Here is a 17,773-nt window from a genome sequence, read left to right as displayed (position 1 = left end):
TCCTAGCTGATGGCAGTGATTGTCAGAGCAGGTTTTCTCATGGCACGCCCACGTTGACTTTCCAGCTGCAGAAATCTGGAAGAGTTTAATACAGTTCTATTAAAAAGACAAAATCTTATCGGTCAGACATTCAAAGTATTATGTTGACCTGTCTGGTCTATTGTTTGTTGTTAGTTTTAACATGGTGGTAGTCTTGAATCACTGTTAAAACCCATGTGTTCACAGCTGCTTATTGGACCATGTAGCCCAATTCTGCATTTTATACAGAAAGTGCTACAGAACATTTTAAATGTAGACTCTCAAAATGAATTTGTAATTTCACAGCCTTTAAGTATTTCACAGCTTCTTATAGTTTGTTATTATGTAGGCAGATGTTTGCAGTCAATTCAGTTGTAAATACTTATATATACACACAGAGGGGGAGAGATGGTATAAAACAATGTTTATATATTTAGAGTATAAAACAATGCCTGCACTTATGATGCTGATATAATACATTATAAAAAAAAAACCCTGAAAGTAATATGTATAATAGCTTAATATAGTCAAGTGTGCATAGTTACTATCTTTTTGTATAATATTCCTGTTAGTATTAACGTGGCCAGTCCATGTTAATATTAACAGAAGGTTAGATTTCTTAGTCTACAGAGTGAAGTGTTACTGCAAGATGTTAGAAAATGACATAGTAGAAGACACAGAATTTCCTTCTGAACATTGTGAAGAAAAATAATTGTTTTCTTTTCAAAAAATGTTTCTGGAGAGGTTAATATTTGAGGTAGAATGTTAAATAGTTTATTAACTTTTCTGAAACCTATTACATGTTTAATTTTGCCATAAGAGAAAGACTATACATGCATGTAAATGGCTTTTAAGTATCCCAAGCGGGTTTAGACAGTTACTAGTTTATAGCAGACCTGTATCCTTTAGTGTGCCTATGCAATGTGATACCACTGTGTGAGGTGCAGTGAGTCTATCAGATGCTCTTGCAGGCACTGTATAGCAGAGGACGGAACAGAGTACTGTTTGTAGGTGTGATTGAAAACAAGCTAAAACTAAAATATTACAGCATTTTGATGTTTAAGAAAATCATGTAGCTGTATTCCAATTTTCAGAGCAGTGGAAAGAGTTCTGTGTTGGAAAGCCTTGTGGGGAGGGATCTGCTCCCACGAGGTACTGGAGTTGTCACCCGGAGACCCCTTATTCTGCAGCTGGTGCATGTTTCCCCAGAGGATGGTCGGAAAACAGCTGGAGATGAAAATGGTAAGTGTGATCCAAGAGTGTGTTTTGCCTAGTAGGAAGGAGGCTTTTAATCTTTCTTGTTCTTTGACTGAAAGATCAATTGTGCTTTTTAAAATTTACTTGGAAGAAAACACAGCTGTTGTCACATCTGTTCTGTCCATTTAGCAAATGTCATGAAGTAAAAATCTTCTGGATATTCAAAATATCTTCAATGTTTTAAGCTTTCCTGTTTGTTCTTAGGAAATGTTTTTGAGAAAAGCAGACCAAAGGAAGCATTTCAGTTACGATAATGATTGTCTAGAGTGTAGAGAACATGATTTTTTTTGTGTGTTTTTCTTCCCCATCTCTCTTGCTATATAAATAAGGTTCTTCCTTGAGAGGATGAGCATGTGACTTTTTAGAAGGGGGTTAGGAAATAGGTAAGCTGTGAATAGAGGGGGAGAAGGAGAAATGGAAACATCGTATTAGAGGCAAATGGAACTTAATGGGTGTGTTCTGTAGCTTACAGGTGCTACCTTACTGGGCTGCACTGAGAGATTCCAAGCGCATCAAGAACACCACTGTAAATGTTCTGGAGATGCCTAGTTGGAAGCTTGTGCCTTCTGCAGTGTTCCTATATTATCCTTCAGCAGATCAAGAAAGTAATCTCAGTTGTCCCTTGGGAATTTAAACACTTGTTCTCTAACGAGTGCCCCAATCTTAGGAAAGAGCAGCAGGGGCTTATACACCTTCTGATCATAAGATAAATCTTAGCTTTTTGATATAGACAGTAAAATACACAAGCTTTTGATGACATGATAAACTTGGGGCTATAATTATTAATTCTCATTGTGCTAGAAGTTTTAAAACTTCTAGCATTAGTAAGTCAAGGTATCAGAAGTTCTTTACAGTATTTGTTTTCATGTAATATTTATAGCCTTTGGTTTCTGAAGGACAATTGCTAATATTGTGCAATTTAAGAGGTTTAGGCTCCCATTTTTATTATTGCAGCAAGCAGAGAACACAATTTGGGTTCACAGCAATTAAGAACTTTTAGGGTGCAATCCAGGGTATGCTGGATTGTGAGAGATTGTAGGACAGTTCAGGTTGGAAATTATCTTGGAAGGCCTCTATTCCAACCTCCTCCTCAAAAAAGGGCCTACTTTGAATTCAGGACCAGGTTGCTCAGGGTTTTATGTAGTTAGGCCTTGTAAACCTCCAAGGGTGGACAATTCAGAGTGTCTCTGGGCAACCTTTTAGCAATGGCACGTTTGATCTCTTCAAATGTGGTTTTATGTTACTTGCATTGTGCAGTGTATAGTTTCTAGTACTTTTCAGAATGCTTTGATTCAGAGTTGTGTGATTGTTGTTCTGCTCTGCAACTTTACAGGTATAAAAGATGGTATTATAATTACAGTATTCTGAGTCAAGGCAGAGCCTTTGTGTTGTAGGTTGTACTTGATCTGGGGATTCAGATTTTCAATTTAAAATGGGATAATGATATTGCATAAGGATGTTGGGCTAAATTAATATTTATAAGGCCCATTTAGATCTTTGTGGGGAAAAAAATCAATATGTAAGATGTACATGTTATAATCTCTTCTTGATATTCCTTTGAGAGAGATGTGGGCTTGTTTACTAAGAACAGGCAAGCCTTTATCACTTACCAGTTGCATGTGAAATACCATTTCTCTTCCTCCAAAATTCAGACAAATCGTGGTCTAGATGATTTTGTCACTGATCTGGTTTAGCATATGTACACATTGTGGTGTTCTATCTGAGAGGGTGAGATAAAGTAGCTTGGAAAGAAAAAAGATGGCAATCTCTTATCCTGGCTATGCTGTCTGGCACTGTAATAAGTCACTATACTATTACAGGTCATATTTTTTTTTGTTATGAGGTAGATGTTGAGGCAGGTTGAATGTGTGTTTGGGATTTCCCAGAGGGAAAAGGATTTTTTTCCAGATGAGGGGTTTCTTCTTTACAAATTAAATATTGGACAAAAGAAAATCAGGCATGCTGCTGTCTGAATGTGCTGGTAATGAACTCTCTGTGTGCACAATACTTCTATACTACTGCCTCTTTGTTTTGTGATTTGTCATCTTCATCCATCGTAATGCTTGCTCCAGATATGTACTAGTATTACATATAAACACACCAATTTAAAACAGTACTATTCTGTGTTTTTTATAAGCTTAAACTTTACCTTTGAGTGTTTGCATCCAGAAAGCTTGTCTGTTTTTAACACAAAGCAGTTTGGCATTCTATGGTGGTATTGGTTTAAGCATGGACAATTGCCTTGTCTTTATGACTGTGAAGAGAAAAATTGTCTTTCCCCAATAGCTTAATTTTGACATCTTCTGATGCACATGAGCTGCCAAAAGAATACCAATTCATGTTGGTTTGGGTTTTTTGTTTGTTTGGGTTTTTTCCAATATTTTTTTTTATTCCTGGGAGTACATTGGGAAAGATTGTTGAGAAAGAATTGCAGCCAGACATTGGAACTAACTTCTGATTTTCTAACATGCTACAGCAAAGATCATCGCTGCTGTTCCTCAAAGTCACTGATGAGCTACATGATACCCTTGTATGGTGGTCACTGCAATAAATCAAGATACTCAGAAAATAGCAAGAGATGAATTTTCCATTAAATATGAAGTGCTGTGTTTTCATAATATATTTCAGACTGATGCATACATTCCACAGAGATGTGTGTGGTTTGGTCGTCATGCTTTTGTTGCTTATTGTTAGTCTCTAGTGATTCAGCACATACAGTGTGTTTGCTGATACCACACTGTGGTCTTCTCTTATCAAATTGAAAGAGAAGCAGCATTTATGAGAGAACTGGGCCTGGTCTTGTAAATTACTAAATTGGTCTTGTAGCTAAGACCTATTCTGGTAGCTTATCTATTTGTTAGGAAATGGAAAAGAGGAAGGAATATATGAATGGTCAATTAGTAAATGTTTATAGGTTCTTTTTTTTTTTTTTTATGTCCAAGGTAGGAAGCTGAACATTGTTCAAATTTTGAACAGATAGAATTGATATGGAAATGGAACACAGGAATAATTAATACAGACCCATTGCTAAATCAGCTCTGTTTTGTGAGCTTTTTGCTCTCTACTTCAGATAGGAAGCTCTTACCCCTAGCTGCCAAACAGGGTGGGCTGCTTCATTGTACTTAACTTTCTAGAAATGCAGGAGAGAAAGATCTGTTACTCAAAAGAGCTTGCCATCTAGTTAGCGTCAAGGATGGAAAAAATGGTACAATATACAGAAGGGATTGGAAGATGTGCACTTTTTTCACAGGCTGGATTTTCTTTAAATTTAGAGAAAGAGAGCAAGGAAAGGGTGAGGTGATGGGGGGCAGGGGAGAGAGTTCAGATGGTAGTCTGCTGGATCCAAGAGCTGCAAAGGTATGGGAGCTAGAAAGCTAGGAAAACAGATAAGATTTTTCATGCTTTGCTGATTTTTGTCCTTTTTAGTATTTCGGAAGTTCTCGTTGCTATGATGCAAGAAATCCTCTGTGGCGGTAGCCTTTTATGATTGTGAACAGCTTCTTTGTGCTCCCGTTGTATGCAGAACACTTCTACTGCTTCAGGAAGGGAGAAGAGATACATGAATAACTGAAGTCGGTTAGCATTGTACTGCATTTGAGCTTCTGAAAAGAGTGTTGCAGTACAGGAGATAACAAGTAACAATTTGGTGGAGGACAGTGCTAAGGAAAATACTGTAATCGTGTTGAGTTTTCCAGTATATTAGCTAAAGTGTTTAAGTCTCACTCCAAGATATGAAAAGCCAGAAAAGCAGACAGACTGTTGCTGTATTGAGGAGATGTTTTTCTGAAAGGCAGGATCTGTTTGTTCTTAATAGCTGCTGTTTTAATTATTTCTTATAACCTGTAATACTTAATTCTATAATGACCAAAATGTCATTCTGCACAGTTTTATCAGGTATTGAATCTTGATTGTAATCAGGTGATTAATTCACCTGAAAGTTTTGCCTGAAAAGCTTCTGGAAAGTAACATGACTGGGGGAAGGCTGATTTACTAGTGACACTAGAAATAAAAAAACGTTATTCATATAAACCAGAACATTGGGTTGTTGAATGTAGGCTAATTAAAATGTTCTCTTCTTGCCTTGAGCATCCTTGCATTTTGAGTAATGCAAATCCTTCCTCTTTTCCTAAAACTCCTTTGCATTAAGTTAGAGCTATTGGGAAATCTTTCTCACATATTACAGGGGTGTCAGTACAGACCTCCTCAGAAGAACAGGGCAAGAGTTTCCCTGCTGTATAAAATGAAACTTCTAAAAGCTTATACTTGTACCAGGTGAGATTTTCTGTACACCTCAGGAGACTGCGTTCATTCTTTTTTTTTTTTTGTCGTCTTTTTCTATGTGCACTGAGGCTGAGGTTAAGACTAAGCCATTTATCATGGCTTCAATTTTCCCTTGTATTATATATAGCAAAGAAAACTTGTGGCTTGTTAAAGCTTAAAAAATTTTCAGTCTCCTTTGCTCCGTAGATGTTAACAAGTTAAAGTGCAGTGCTTCTGACTAGAATGCATCTTTTCTTATATGTATTTTAGGTAGTAAATGGATTATACTGAAACTAAGCCTAGTACCTAGCTGCAAATTCTTATGCTGCCACGAAACCAGTAATTTAAGACTAAAGTAGTGTGTCCTAAGAGGACTACATCTCCCTAGGAGGGACATAACAGCACAGAGCTTGGTCCATATCTTTAAAATGCAATGGTGTCAGTGTCTTGTTGTATCTTTTTTTTTCCTGGCTTTATGCCTGTCTTTACTTTCTTAGAATCAATTTTAAAGAGGGGACAAGCAATACAATCTTGAAGAGACTGTAGTTTCTTCCTGTATGTGCATTTTGCTTTATTTCCTGTGAACTGTAAATAAGCTAAATCTGTTTAATAACCTGGAATTAATGAGTCCTTTCATTTTGCACTGATTTTGGAGATTGGTATGTACTTTTGCCCATTTACCAACCAAGACAAACAAAAGCTGCCTCCTAACAATGGCTTCTTCATAGCTTGTGTGCCTGCAGAACAGTAAGGTTAAAAGTAGTTTGTTTGTTTTTTCTTAATGGATCCAGTCCATCTAAATCAACATACTTCAACTGATGATAAAGCTTTGACTTACCCACCTGAGCAAGACATTAAAATAACTTCCCAGATCTACTAGGCTTTTGAAATTAATGGATTGATTGTTGCTGTGCTACTTTCATTTTGTGCCCATCAGGCGTGTGCAAAAATGTCTTCACCAGTTTGCTTTGATTCTTGCACTTCCACGGTGCCATACTGGCATCGCATAGAAATATAGAGTTGTAAACTCATCAACCCTTCAGTAAAAAAAGGGTTTTTTATAATGGGATTTCCAAAAATATTTTGAGCAAATTAAAAGTTGAGAAGGGTGATAGCTAATGTTGTCTCTTCTTAAATCTCTCAGAACTGCTGTAATTGGTTTTTTTTAATTGAGCATTAGCCAGATTGATGCAAAACCTCCGATTTCTTTCCCATACAGTAATGTTAGTTCCAGTGACGTTAAAAAATTTACTCTTTCTCATTCTTGCCATGAGTAAATGATGAGAAACGTATTTCACCAAAAAGGTTCAGCTTCGCGGAATGTAATCGTGCTGTTTTCTGTTCTCAGATAAAAATATTGCGGGCTGTTGAAATTAGATGAACAGCAATAATAAAGTCATCATCAAGTAAACTGTCATATAAAATATCTGATTAATATGCATCATTTATCAGTGTTAAGATCTTATTTCTGTGTATATTGTTAATACGTTACACATTCTCATCAATAGTATAATAGCATGCACATCTCTGCATGCATTTGTAATCTTTAATACAAGCTTGTACTGAAAGTTAATAAAATGCTATATTAAATATGATTAAAAATTTTAAATATCATTCAATACTGTTTCTCTTTAACTGCAGACCCTGCTACATGGAAAAATCCAAGACACCTTTCTAAAGGTTGCCTTTATCCACTTGCATTTTCTCCCTATGCATAAAGTGCATGCTTATATACACTAAACTACATACATTTCATGTCACTTTATTGTTGATTACACTTCTACACTTTGGCTACTGTGTTGAACGATTATTTTGCTGAGTCTTGTGAGCTGGTTGATTTTTGGTTTTTTTTTTAGTTTTCTGACCTTGTTGCATTAGAATGAGATGATTTTTGCTTTTCTTCTATGCCATTGCTGCTTCATAGAATTTCCTGCACTCCTAATTCCCAAATCCTTTTAAAAAAAATCTTTATTGATCAGTGTCTTGAGAGGAAAAAATGTTTTGAAAGATGACTTGATTGTAGGTGAGCAATTTTGCCAAATGGCCAGATTTCTTGTAGGCTGTTCTTCTAGAGTAGATTGCTGTATCAGGGAGCAGAGGGGAAATGGCCACAAACGAGAAATTTGAAATGGAACTTATCACTAATACTTGGAAACCTAGTTGTAGAAGTGTGAGTATCTCACAGTGTGACTCCAAACTGCTGCCTGCGCTACAAAGCAGGAATTGATAAAACCTCCTTTGCTGTTCCTGGAACTGCTCTTGAATAGACCCCAGGTAATTCCGGACATCAGTGGTGACTGACAAGAGTTAAGATGTTTGGTCCTTGACAGATTTGGGAAGAGACATGTTTTCCTAAAACTTCATTGCTATGTAGATTTCCTACATATTTTCTGTTTGCTTGGTTTTGGTTCTACAGGTTTTTCTAACTTTTTCTTTCAGCTGTAATTTGATTATCACTTGCATGGTAAAAGAAAAGATGCTATTAGCTGATATTTTTTCAGGTTTTTTAAGCTATTGCTAGTAATTATTTTGTTTTCTGTTGCAAGCTGATATTTAATGGACTAGACCATTTCTGAAAAATGCTAGGATAGCTGATTGGCTCGCTCACAATTAAGAAGGTGGACCTTGAGTAAGAGAGGCAAATTAAAAAGAGTAATGAGATGCATTGTTCAAATAAGCAGAATCGTAACTGTATTTGTGCTTAACTATTTCATATCTAACAGTAGAAAGCAGACTAATTTTTTTCTTGCTGCTTGAAAAAAAAAATCACATTGTCATTTTCAACAAGCAGGGTCTTGGAAAGATGTCACAAAAACATCTGCTTTCTCTTTCTCATGTATCAATTATTTGTTTTCAGAGATAGATGCTGAAGAGTGGGGTAAATTTCTTCACACCAAAAATAAGGTATGTTTACTCTGATGGAGTAGCAGTGGCATAAATATGCTATCATATATATACTTAATTCCATATCTCTTCCCTTGCCTTTCCAAAAAAGATTATTCTACCTCCTATACTATGTGCCAGAGTATTGAGGATTTTCTGTTTTGCTTTTGAGTAGCAGAAAACTTCTGAAAACAATCTTTTAAATTCAAGACAAAGTTCATCAGTGGTTGTCTGTTGTGTGGGTCACTGAGTCTGCTGAGTTATTTATCTTAATCCTTTGTGGTGTTTTTTTTTGTGCATTGGCAAAATTGGAATGGACACTGCAAAGACAAGTATATAATCACAAGTCATTTCAGTCCACTCAAGAATTGACTACTTCAGAGGTCTATTGGAAAGCTGTGAAAAGAAAGGAAAAGCCTAATGGGCATTGTGGATGAGAAGCAGAAACTGAGATGACCTCGGACTTCAATAAGAGAGTCAAAGCTTAATTCTTTGCTTGAAAAAAGCAATCTTTTTGTTGGCAGATTAATTATTTAAGTGTTTATTACTTCAAACTGTTTTCCTCACCTTCTAGGCAGTGCTAGAAATTTAAGGAAAGCTAGAAAGGAGTGCAGAAGGAACCTATGGAAGGGTAGCTTTGTGCTAACTTATGTTAGATTGGTGGAAGGAGAATAGTTTTGACAAGAGTGGAAAGATTTTGAAACGAAACTCTGTCCTTGTTCTTTGTGTTCTTTGTCCTGTTTGAGATGAGGACAGGTTCAGGCTACATGTTGTTTATTAACTTCAAAGGATTGCAACTAGATTAGAAATGGAATTGATTGAAATTCTCTTTAGGTGAACGCTTATTTTATGCCTTATGTGACATCGATGGCGTAATAAGTGCTAAAAAACTGCCAGCTCACAGTATAAATCAACAGATTAAACACCAAGATTCCAATTTCTGTAACTTTTAGCACTGATGGTTGCTCTTAGCATTAGATTAAGGTCTAACAGTAGTTTTTTTTTTTCTCACCATCTTTATACTTACTGTCTCTTGGAGAAGAGAGCATTATTTTGCTATTGGGTAAGTGGATGCTGTCTTTGGTTTCTAAATGATTTTTTTTTTCTTCCATACTTCAGATCTATACAGATTTTGATGAAATTCGTCAGGAAATAGAAAATGAAACAGAGAGGATTTCAGGAAATAATAAGGTAAATGTTGTACTATCCATCTTTGTCTTCCAATAGATTAGCAAGGTTAAACCTTTCTTAAACAGTTTTGGCAGCAAGAAGTGAAAAGCATTGAACTATTTCAGTGAAGAGCACAGTAATGCTGCTTGCTGTCTTGAGATTTTTTCACTGTGTTCATGAGATAAATGACTTCAGCTAAAAGAAAATGCAGAGAATTGCTGTTGCTTTACTTCAAAGCTTCCGTAATAATAGTGCAAAAAGTGAACTTTGACTTAAACTTGCTTCCATTTTTCCACATACGTGGCTTTATGTGTAATTATATAACTGAGTATTCTATTCTTGCATTTCTATATAATCACTGATACATAAAAGCTTTTATGCATTATATTGAGGGGGGAAAAGAGGGCTGTTTACAAAGACAAAAAAATTGGTTGACAGATGTGGCTGGCTTTTTTTCCTCACCACATAGTTGGAAGGTGTCTGATGGAAGACAGCCTTTCTAGTATGAAACTACAGCATTTGGCTTTCTAAAAGGTTGCGTTTAAATAATACAGGACAGTGATTAATTTTTGTTATTATATTTCTAGGGGATCAGTCCTGAACCTATTCATCTTAAGATTTTTTCATCTAACGTTGTAAATCTGACTCTTGTGGATTTACCTGGAATGACAAAGGTAAGATGCCAAATGCTCCCTTCTGAGTTGCTGTGAACAGTGTATTTTGAAACAAGGAGTGTGCGTTCACTCTTTGGCATTATTCTGTATTGTTAGTTAAGCACATTCCCTCAGGTTAAGTAGTAGTTGGTTATATAAATTTGAGATGTCACCATCTTCTGGTGTAAGATTTGGGTTTCTGCTGCTCTTCGCTGTTGTAAGAGGTAGACTTGCTTAAGTTTCTCCCCTTTCTGTATACAACTGAGGGATTGGAATGTTGTGTAGGCTGCATGTTCTTCTTAATAGAAGAGGTAGCACTTGAAGTTTCAAAGTTGTACCTGCAGGTAGATGGGTAGTTGACAAGTTTGAAAAAGTTTTCCCCCTTGCTTCTCCATAAGTTGCTCTGTGTATTTCTTGTAAGAAGTTGTATAAAGTGAGGACACACTAGAAGGAATGTTCAGGTCCTGCTTGTTCAGGTTTTATATTGAATAGTTTCATGTGGCACGAAGATGACAAGATGACTTCTTTCCCTGCCTATGCACACATATACACCCCACTTTTCCAGTTGTGCAAGTGGTTCTTGGATATCACGTCTTCTTGAAAGCAGTAGTAAATAATTTGAATTGATTCTTATTTCTGTAAGAATGTTTTTGCTTTTTATACCTTTCAGGATCTTCATTTTCTTTCTGTTTGTTTATGAAGGGGGAAGGAAAAGGCTAGAAAACTTTCTTATACCTTGGTATAGGGTGTGAACTTCCAATGAGTGGACTAACGCAGGCATAAATATACCATTTTGATCAGTTCTACTTTGTTTTTTCTCTAGGTGCCTGTTGGTGATCAGCCTAAGGACATTGAACTTCAAATAAGAGAGCTGATCCTTCAATTCATCAGCAACCCAAATTCAATTATTCTGGCAGTCACAGCTGCTAACACAGACATGGCCACTTCAGAAGCACTTAAAATTGCACGGGAGGTGGATCCAGATGGTAAGCAGCAAGAACAACCTGATCCTGTAATTCAACTTCTTTTTTTAAATTAAATCCTAAAATAAAACTGAAGTCATTTGGGCAAAAAGTAGTAAGAAAACCAAATGTCACTGCATTTCCTAGAAAACACAATTATTATATTTGCTTAAAGACTTCCTGCTGCAGTCTCTGCAACTCAGAGAATGCTGTGATGAATTAATATGTGACAGATTTGTGGCTTATGAACAGGCCAAATAACTATTGTAGTAGTCATAGGAGCCACTCCTGTTTCCAGAGCAGCAAAACGGCATTACAGAATGTTGTGCGCTTTGAGATTTTTTTACTAGTTTACAGTGGTGTGTTAGGAAGGCTTCATGCTTTATTGTCCATGCTGTTTCTTTTAGTAGGGAAAATATGCCATCCTGCAACTAGTAACTGATTATCTAGCTGTTATTCTTACTAAAAGCCACTAAAATTAATATATACTGTCAGTATGCATTTTGGTGCCCTGCATTTATGTGACAGAAATGACTGATTTGATTTAATCTAAAAAGAGGATTATAATTTTATATTTACCTAATGACTTTGAAACAGATCTGAAGCTGCTGGGTGCCTGCTTCTTGTTTACGGAAAGTGCTATCCGTACCACTGACTAATAAATGGCACTGTGTGATTTGAAAGAATATGGAAGAGTATACTTGGAAAACAGGTATACTGGAATTAGGCTGAAATTTAGTGTTGCTGTGCTTTACCCTCACTTCCCATAAAGTGTAACATTTCTGGATTGTTTTCAAACTCCAAGTCTGCTTTGGCCTGTCTGCCAAAGCTTTTATGGGTTCCACAGCCATGTAACCTCAAGGAAGAACCTCTTCTGGCAGTCTTCTCAGTCAAATTGTCCTCGTTTAAGGCAGCAGGCCCTTTCCTGTTAATGTACTGCTGTAAAAATGGTCAGCTGTGACTGCTGGATCACTTCCCAGAAATCTAAACTTTAAAGGTCTGGAGTGGCAGCTCATGTTGCAAGTTCTGTAGGAATAATGGTATGTAATGAGAACTTGAAGTACTACAGTAGGTAGGCTCTCTGACTTGCATTCATCTGAAAGTTTCAGGAGCCAAGAACCTACTGTTTTTGCTGAGGTACTGGTTTATTTTTGGACTCTGTGTGTTATATCTTAAAGAAAAAATTCTTACTGCATTTTTTCAGACCCAAGAGCCCAGGAAATATTAAGGTCCCAGACAAATCCTGTGCATGTTAGCTTACCTGTTTAGATGTGCAATATTTACCTATTCAATCAATTTAGGTCACTTTTTTCTTCCAGTCTCCAATATGAAGCTTAGTTTTAATTCGGAAAACATTCAGTCATATATTCAATAAAAATGTTTCATTAGCAAAATTAAATCCCCTAAAACTTCTTCAGTGGATGGATTTCAAGCTATTCAGTCTCTTGGGGCTTTCAGCTATGTATTTGATGCACTACGCTGGAAGTGGACACCTTCCCTCCTTTAGCAGCTTCTCCAGTGGGTAGTGGTATTTCAAATTTAGTTCCAAACAGATTGCCATTACGTCTGGTCTCACATATATGCTAGAAATACGTTCAGTCCACTTGCACTTGTGAGTCCCTTGCCTGCCTTGCTTAATCTTCTGCACAAATGCTTAGTAACACCTCTAGCCTCATGTAATATACAAAAATATTTGTTGTAATCAGTAATGAGTAAAATTTCAAACTGCACAGTGCCTGAACCTTTTTCTTCAACCAGATCTGTGTGGGGAGCAGTACCTGCCAAATACTTTCTTTATACTCCTGTTAATAAGGCGCTCCAGATAAACTAATACCACACGTTCTTGCACTAGTCTTTGCTGGTTTGCAGTATTAAACTTCATGCATCTGTCTGAGGAACTTTTTGAATGGTGAGTTTTAGCTACCCTGATCAAAACAAAATGTCCCTGTGAGTGAATCTTCCTTCTGGTAGGTCGAAGAACCCTTGCTGTTATCACAAAGCTGGATCTCATGGATGCTGGCACTGATGCTATGGATGTGCTTATGGGAAGAGTGATTCCAGTCAAACTTGGCATCATCGGAGTAGTGAACAGGTCTGTCTGGGCCCATTGACACTATTTTTAAAACTGTGTTAATATGAAGTAATGCTTTTTGCTTTTTTTAACCACAAATGTGGTTTTAAGGATAAGGTGGCTTGGTGTTGAAATAAGCTTCTGAATAAGCAAGTGAGAAGCTTGTTGGTCACTTTTGATAAGCCTGTCTGTTCTTCCACTCAGCCAACTGCTAATTCAGAGAGGAGTAGGGGCACGTCTAAAAGAGCTGTAGTGTCACTTCTTTCTGCTCTTGTGTTTTAGCTTGATGGACGTTTCTGGTCAGCTGTTCATATTAGCGCTGATCCAGTACAGATCTTGTATATATTAGTGCTAACGGCATATGGCTGTTGTGCTGTTCACTTTATTTTTTGCATTAGCTAGGTCAAATCTCACGTAGTTTTGATAAAAGCGTCGCTTAATCTGTGTAGAGCTGCTACCCATACTGACACGTTTACTATGCTGCATGGAAAAACAAATTAAACCCTTTATTGCCCAAGGAAGTTGTTATGTGTGTGAAGCAAAAACCTGCTGTTAGACGTCCTGTCAAGAAAAGCAGAAGTGTAAATTATTTTTACTTCACATACATTAACTAGTGTGTAACTCTGTCTTTTAACTTCAGGAGTCAGTTGGATATTAACAATAAGAAGAGTGTAGCCGATTCCATTCGTGATGAGTATGGTTTTCTTCAAAAGAAGTATCCTTCCCTAGCCAATCGAAATGGAACCAAATATCTTGCTAGAACACTGAACAGGTATTACATACTATGTAAAATAAAACAAATGTGTGCTTTTGAAGGTACTTTAAGATACAAATTGGTGTGTTAGAAATATGTGTAAACATTTATTTTTACCTTTCCTTTCTCTTTTGGTGCTGTGGAACCAACCAGATTTTTTTTGTTAATGTAACAAATTCAGTTTCTGAATTTACTGTAATTTTCCTGAGTAAATGTTTTTCTTTGAACTTCTGTCTCTTCTCTGTTTTGATGGAGGTGATAACGCTGAAACTTTTCCCCCCTTCTAATGAGGGACTGTTTTCTATTTTTAGACTACTGATGCATCATATCAGAGATTGCTTGCCAGAACTGAAAACCAGAATCAATGTTTTAGCTGCTCAGTACCAGTCTCTACTAAACAGCTATGGGGAACCTGTTGAGGACAAAAGTGCCACTTTATTGCAGCTTATTACCAAATTTGCCACAGAGTATTGTAACACTATTGAAGGAACAGCGAAATACATAGAGACTTCAGAGCTGTAAGTACCAAATGGTTTTCTAGAATATTGGCCGAGCAGTTAGATTGACCCAGTGGCTCCTGCTGGCTTTCATTAGCAGTAGTACTATGCTAGAGCATAACCTACTCAAAGATGTTTGAATCCAAGTCATTGTAAAAAGTGTTTGCAATGAGAGCTTTTTTTTCTTGTTTGCTACTTCAGTTGTTACTTTATTCTTTCAGATGTGGTGGAGCCAGAATCTGTTACATTTTTCATGAGACCTTTGGAAGAACTTTAGAATCTGTTGACCCACTGGGTGGCCTTAACACAATCGATATTCTGACTGCCATTAGAAATGCTACTGTGAGTGTTCTGTATTTCCAAGTGTTGTTGCTATATATTGGATTCAAAGACACGGTTTCAACAAATTTGTGCTCCTTCAGTCCTGTGAATTAATTATCTCAGCTGAATGAGTTCATAGGAAGAGGCTGAATCCTGCTTTTTGATATTTTAAGTGGAAATATTACAATATCCAAATTTGCAGCCATTATCCTGAATGGAATGAATTTAAGGTGAATGCTTACATGTCATTATTTCCACCTGTAAATAACAGTAAACCTCAGGCCCAGCTTTGGCAACCCTATGCTGAAGCTATTGGGTATTACAGAAATGGTGGTGGAAGGCTGCCTTTGCATTCATTTTACATTAAGCACTTCTGTTAGTTTTGAAGGCTTAGTCTGAGATGTATGGGCTAGGACACATTCAGATATTTTAATTCTACATAAGGGACGCAACTCTTCAGTGGTTCAGTGTTTACATGACAGACTGGGTTTCTTGTGAATACGGGAATTGGCGTCGCTAAGGATTAACAGAGTAAGTTCACTTCTAAATCTTGCAGTATATAGAATGTTCACTCCATAGAGCTTGACTTTGGATGTCAAACATGTAAGCCTGCTTTTGTACTGTGTTCTGTTGGGTGTGGACAGACGGGTTTCTGCACGGTCAATAATTACTCAAACTTGGAGCGCATTAGGTACTCTGCAGCAATGATCTGTGTGCATGCACTTATCATTCTGTAAATGTAAAATGTAAAACAGTATTTAGTAACATGAGAGATGTTTTGGTTTTACGTGACATATCACATTTTTGAGTTTCTAAAGCTCATTTAATTTAAAAAAAAAAAAGGAAACTTCAGGTAAATGTTTTCCATATAGCTAAGCATTGGTCTGTATGGTCATAAATGAAATTATCCTAAACGCTGTAAATCAGTGACACTGTGTTACAATTATGCATAACAGCAAACCCACCTACCTTGCAGTAAGAATTGTATGCCCAGAACTGTCAAACAAATAATGGTAACTTTTCTCTTTGAAGTCAGGAGAAGAATGTCTTTGCCTTTATAATAAATGTAATTTAAACTTGGATCCACAAATGTGACAAGAATCGTTCATAGTTGTAGGCCTAGAGTGACATTAGTAGGTAGAAATATTCAAGATTCTATAAGGGTGCTGGTTAATCATTATTTAACACAGTTTGTCTTAAAGGTAATAAGTTTATATTTTACAGCTTTTATATTTTAATATGCTTGTAACATATTTTACTCTTAAGACCTGTTCTGACTGTTCTTTTGGGTGTGAGCACTGTGACCTGATTTATTCTGGGCTTCATCAGCTACGACTTCTTAGAAATGCATACAGTTTTAATACAAAATTTAACAGCTTTTTTCCTCCTTTTGAACTAGGGTCCCCGTCCTGCCTTGTTTGTTCCTGAAGTTTCATTTGAATTGCTGGTAAAAAGGCAAATCAAACGTTTAGAAGAGCCTAGCTTGCGCTGTGTGGAGCTGGTTCATGAAGAAATGCAGCGGATTATCCAGCATTGTAGTAACTACAGTACACAGGTAAAAATACCTGGTTTAGAATTATGTTTGTAATTACTGAGCTTTTTATCCTTCACTTCCCTAAAAAATTCTGGAAGTCTCATCAGTAAATTTTTGTTTTGTTTTTAGGAATTATTGAGGTTTCCTAAATTGCATGATGCCATAGTTGAAGTAGTAACTTGTCTTCTGCGTAGAAGACTTCCTGTCACAAATGAAATGGTAATTTTCCATCTGCTATAATTTTGTTGGAAAAAGTATGTGTTTTCTGGAGTCTTTCTTGATGCTTCTGTTTACTCTGTAATGTCAGGAACTCAAATTATTAACACGTGTAAGTTAAGAATCCTTTAAATAGCTAGGTACTTCATATCTACATGGTTTGAAACTTCTATATTAGAACATAGAAACATAAAAACCAAAAGGGTGGGAGGAACACCCCTCAGCTTATTATCTCCTATGTTTCAATTTCCCAAGAAGAATTTTACTAAAACTGGGATTTAACCTCTTTAGTCATTCTGATATAGGTATATTTTTTTCCTTTGTAACAGAAGCTGTGCATTTACTGTAGAGCTTGGGGTGCAATGATGAAAACTAAATTATAGTCCTTTTGTGTGTTTCAGAGAGAAAATCAATACAAAATGGTGATTTTGCTTGTAATGCCCTTTAGCTAGTGAGAACTAAAAATTCAACTTCTAGCTTTGAGTAAATATGTTTTAATATAAAAGTCTGCTTTGGGTTGCTTATCAGAGGGGAAACAAAGTGTTTCAGTTATCGACCCTGTGTATGTTTGATGTAAAAAGCAAGAATTGTTTTGTATGCTCGCTGTCCCCCATAGTGAGCTGTCTCTCACTGGTTCAAATGTTGTATGTGGCTTGTGGCTGACAGGTGACTCTCTAGCTCACTTCATTACTGTATAGCTTACACTCATTCAATTGCTGAGTTCTGTTTATTTATTGCTGGAGAGGGGTTAACTTGATGAAGCTAACAAGTTAAACTGATGCAACGCCCAAAACGGCTGAAGGTTTGAATGTATCACAATGACTGAAGGAGTTATCTTCTTGCCTTCTGGATCAGAACTGTAATGTCTTTGGGGCACTAAGAACAGTCTTTTTGCTATAGATAGTTAGGCTACACTTCCTAGCAGTGTAGGGCACTGCTTCGCTAGCATTAGATATACTCACTGAATTTTTGATCTGTGAATGATGTTGCATTGCAGGTTCATAATCTAGTGGCCATTGAGTTAGCTTATATCAATACCAAACATCCAGACTTTGCTGATGCCTGTGGTTTAATGAATAACAACATAGAGGTAAGAAAAAAATACATCATCTTAAAAAGTCTTTTGACTCCTTTAAGTGAGAGCCTAAATAAATCATAGAAGAACAAATGCTTCCAT

General features: G+C 36.6%; 1 protein-coding gene across 7 annotated transcripts in view; it reads left to right on the top strand.

The window, feature by feature from the left end:
• Positions 1-17,773, top strand: part of DNM1L (dynamin 1 like) — a 41,948-nt gene that overhangs the window by 10,234 nt on the left and 13,941 nt on the right. For 4 of the 7 annotated variants that reach the window (XR_010373885.1, XM_064457667.1, XM_064457690.1 and 1 more), the window contains exons 2-14: positions 1,113-1,260; positions 7,177-7,215; positions 8,393-8,439; positions 9,538-9,609; positions 10,176-10,262; positions 11,065-11,227; positions 13,175-13,295; positions 13,915-14,046; positions 14,340-14,546; positions 14,747-14,867; positions 16,246-16,401; positions 16,510-16,599; positions 17,594-17,686. Coding sequence is in view for 6 of the 7 variants with exons in the window: in XM_064457667.1 (XP_064313737.1) it covers positions 1,113-1,260; positions 7,177-7,215; positions 8,393-8,439; positions 9,538-9,609; positions 10,176-10,262; positions 11,065-11,227; positions 13,175-13,295; positions 13,915-14,046; positions 14,340-14,546; positions 14,747-14,867; positions 16,246-16,401; positions 16,510-16,599; positions 17,594-17,686 (1,476 nt within the window). In the remaining variant the exon portion in view is untranslated. The remainder of the gene's footprint in view (positions 1-1,112; positions 1,261-7,176; positions 7,216-8,392; positions 8,440-9,537; positions 9,610-10,175; positions 10,263-11,064; positions 11,228-13,174; positions 13,296-13,914; positions 14,047-14,339; positions 14,547-14,746; positions 14,868-16,245; positions 16,402-16,509; positions 16,600-17,593; positions 17,687-17,773) is intronic. The other 3 variants (XM_064457700.1, XM_064457680.1, XM_064457718.1) reach the window with 2 other exon arrangements.

The sequence above is a fragment of the Phalacrocorax carbo genome, chromosome 1, assembly GCF_963921805.1.
Source record: "Phalacrocorax carbo chromosome 1, bPhaCar2.1, whole genome shotgun sequence".
Lineage (NCBI taxonomy): Eukaryota > Metazoa > Chordata > Aves > Suliformes > Phalacrocoracidae > Phalacrocorax > Phalacrocorax carbo.
This window is presented reverse-complemented; position numbering and strand designations above follow the sequence as displayed.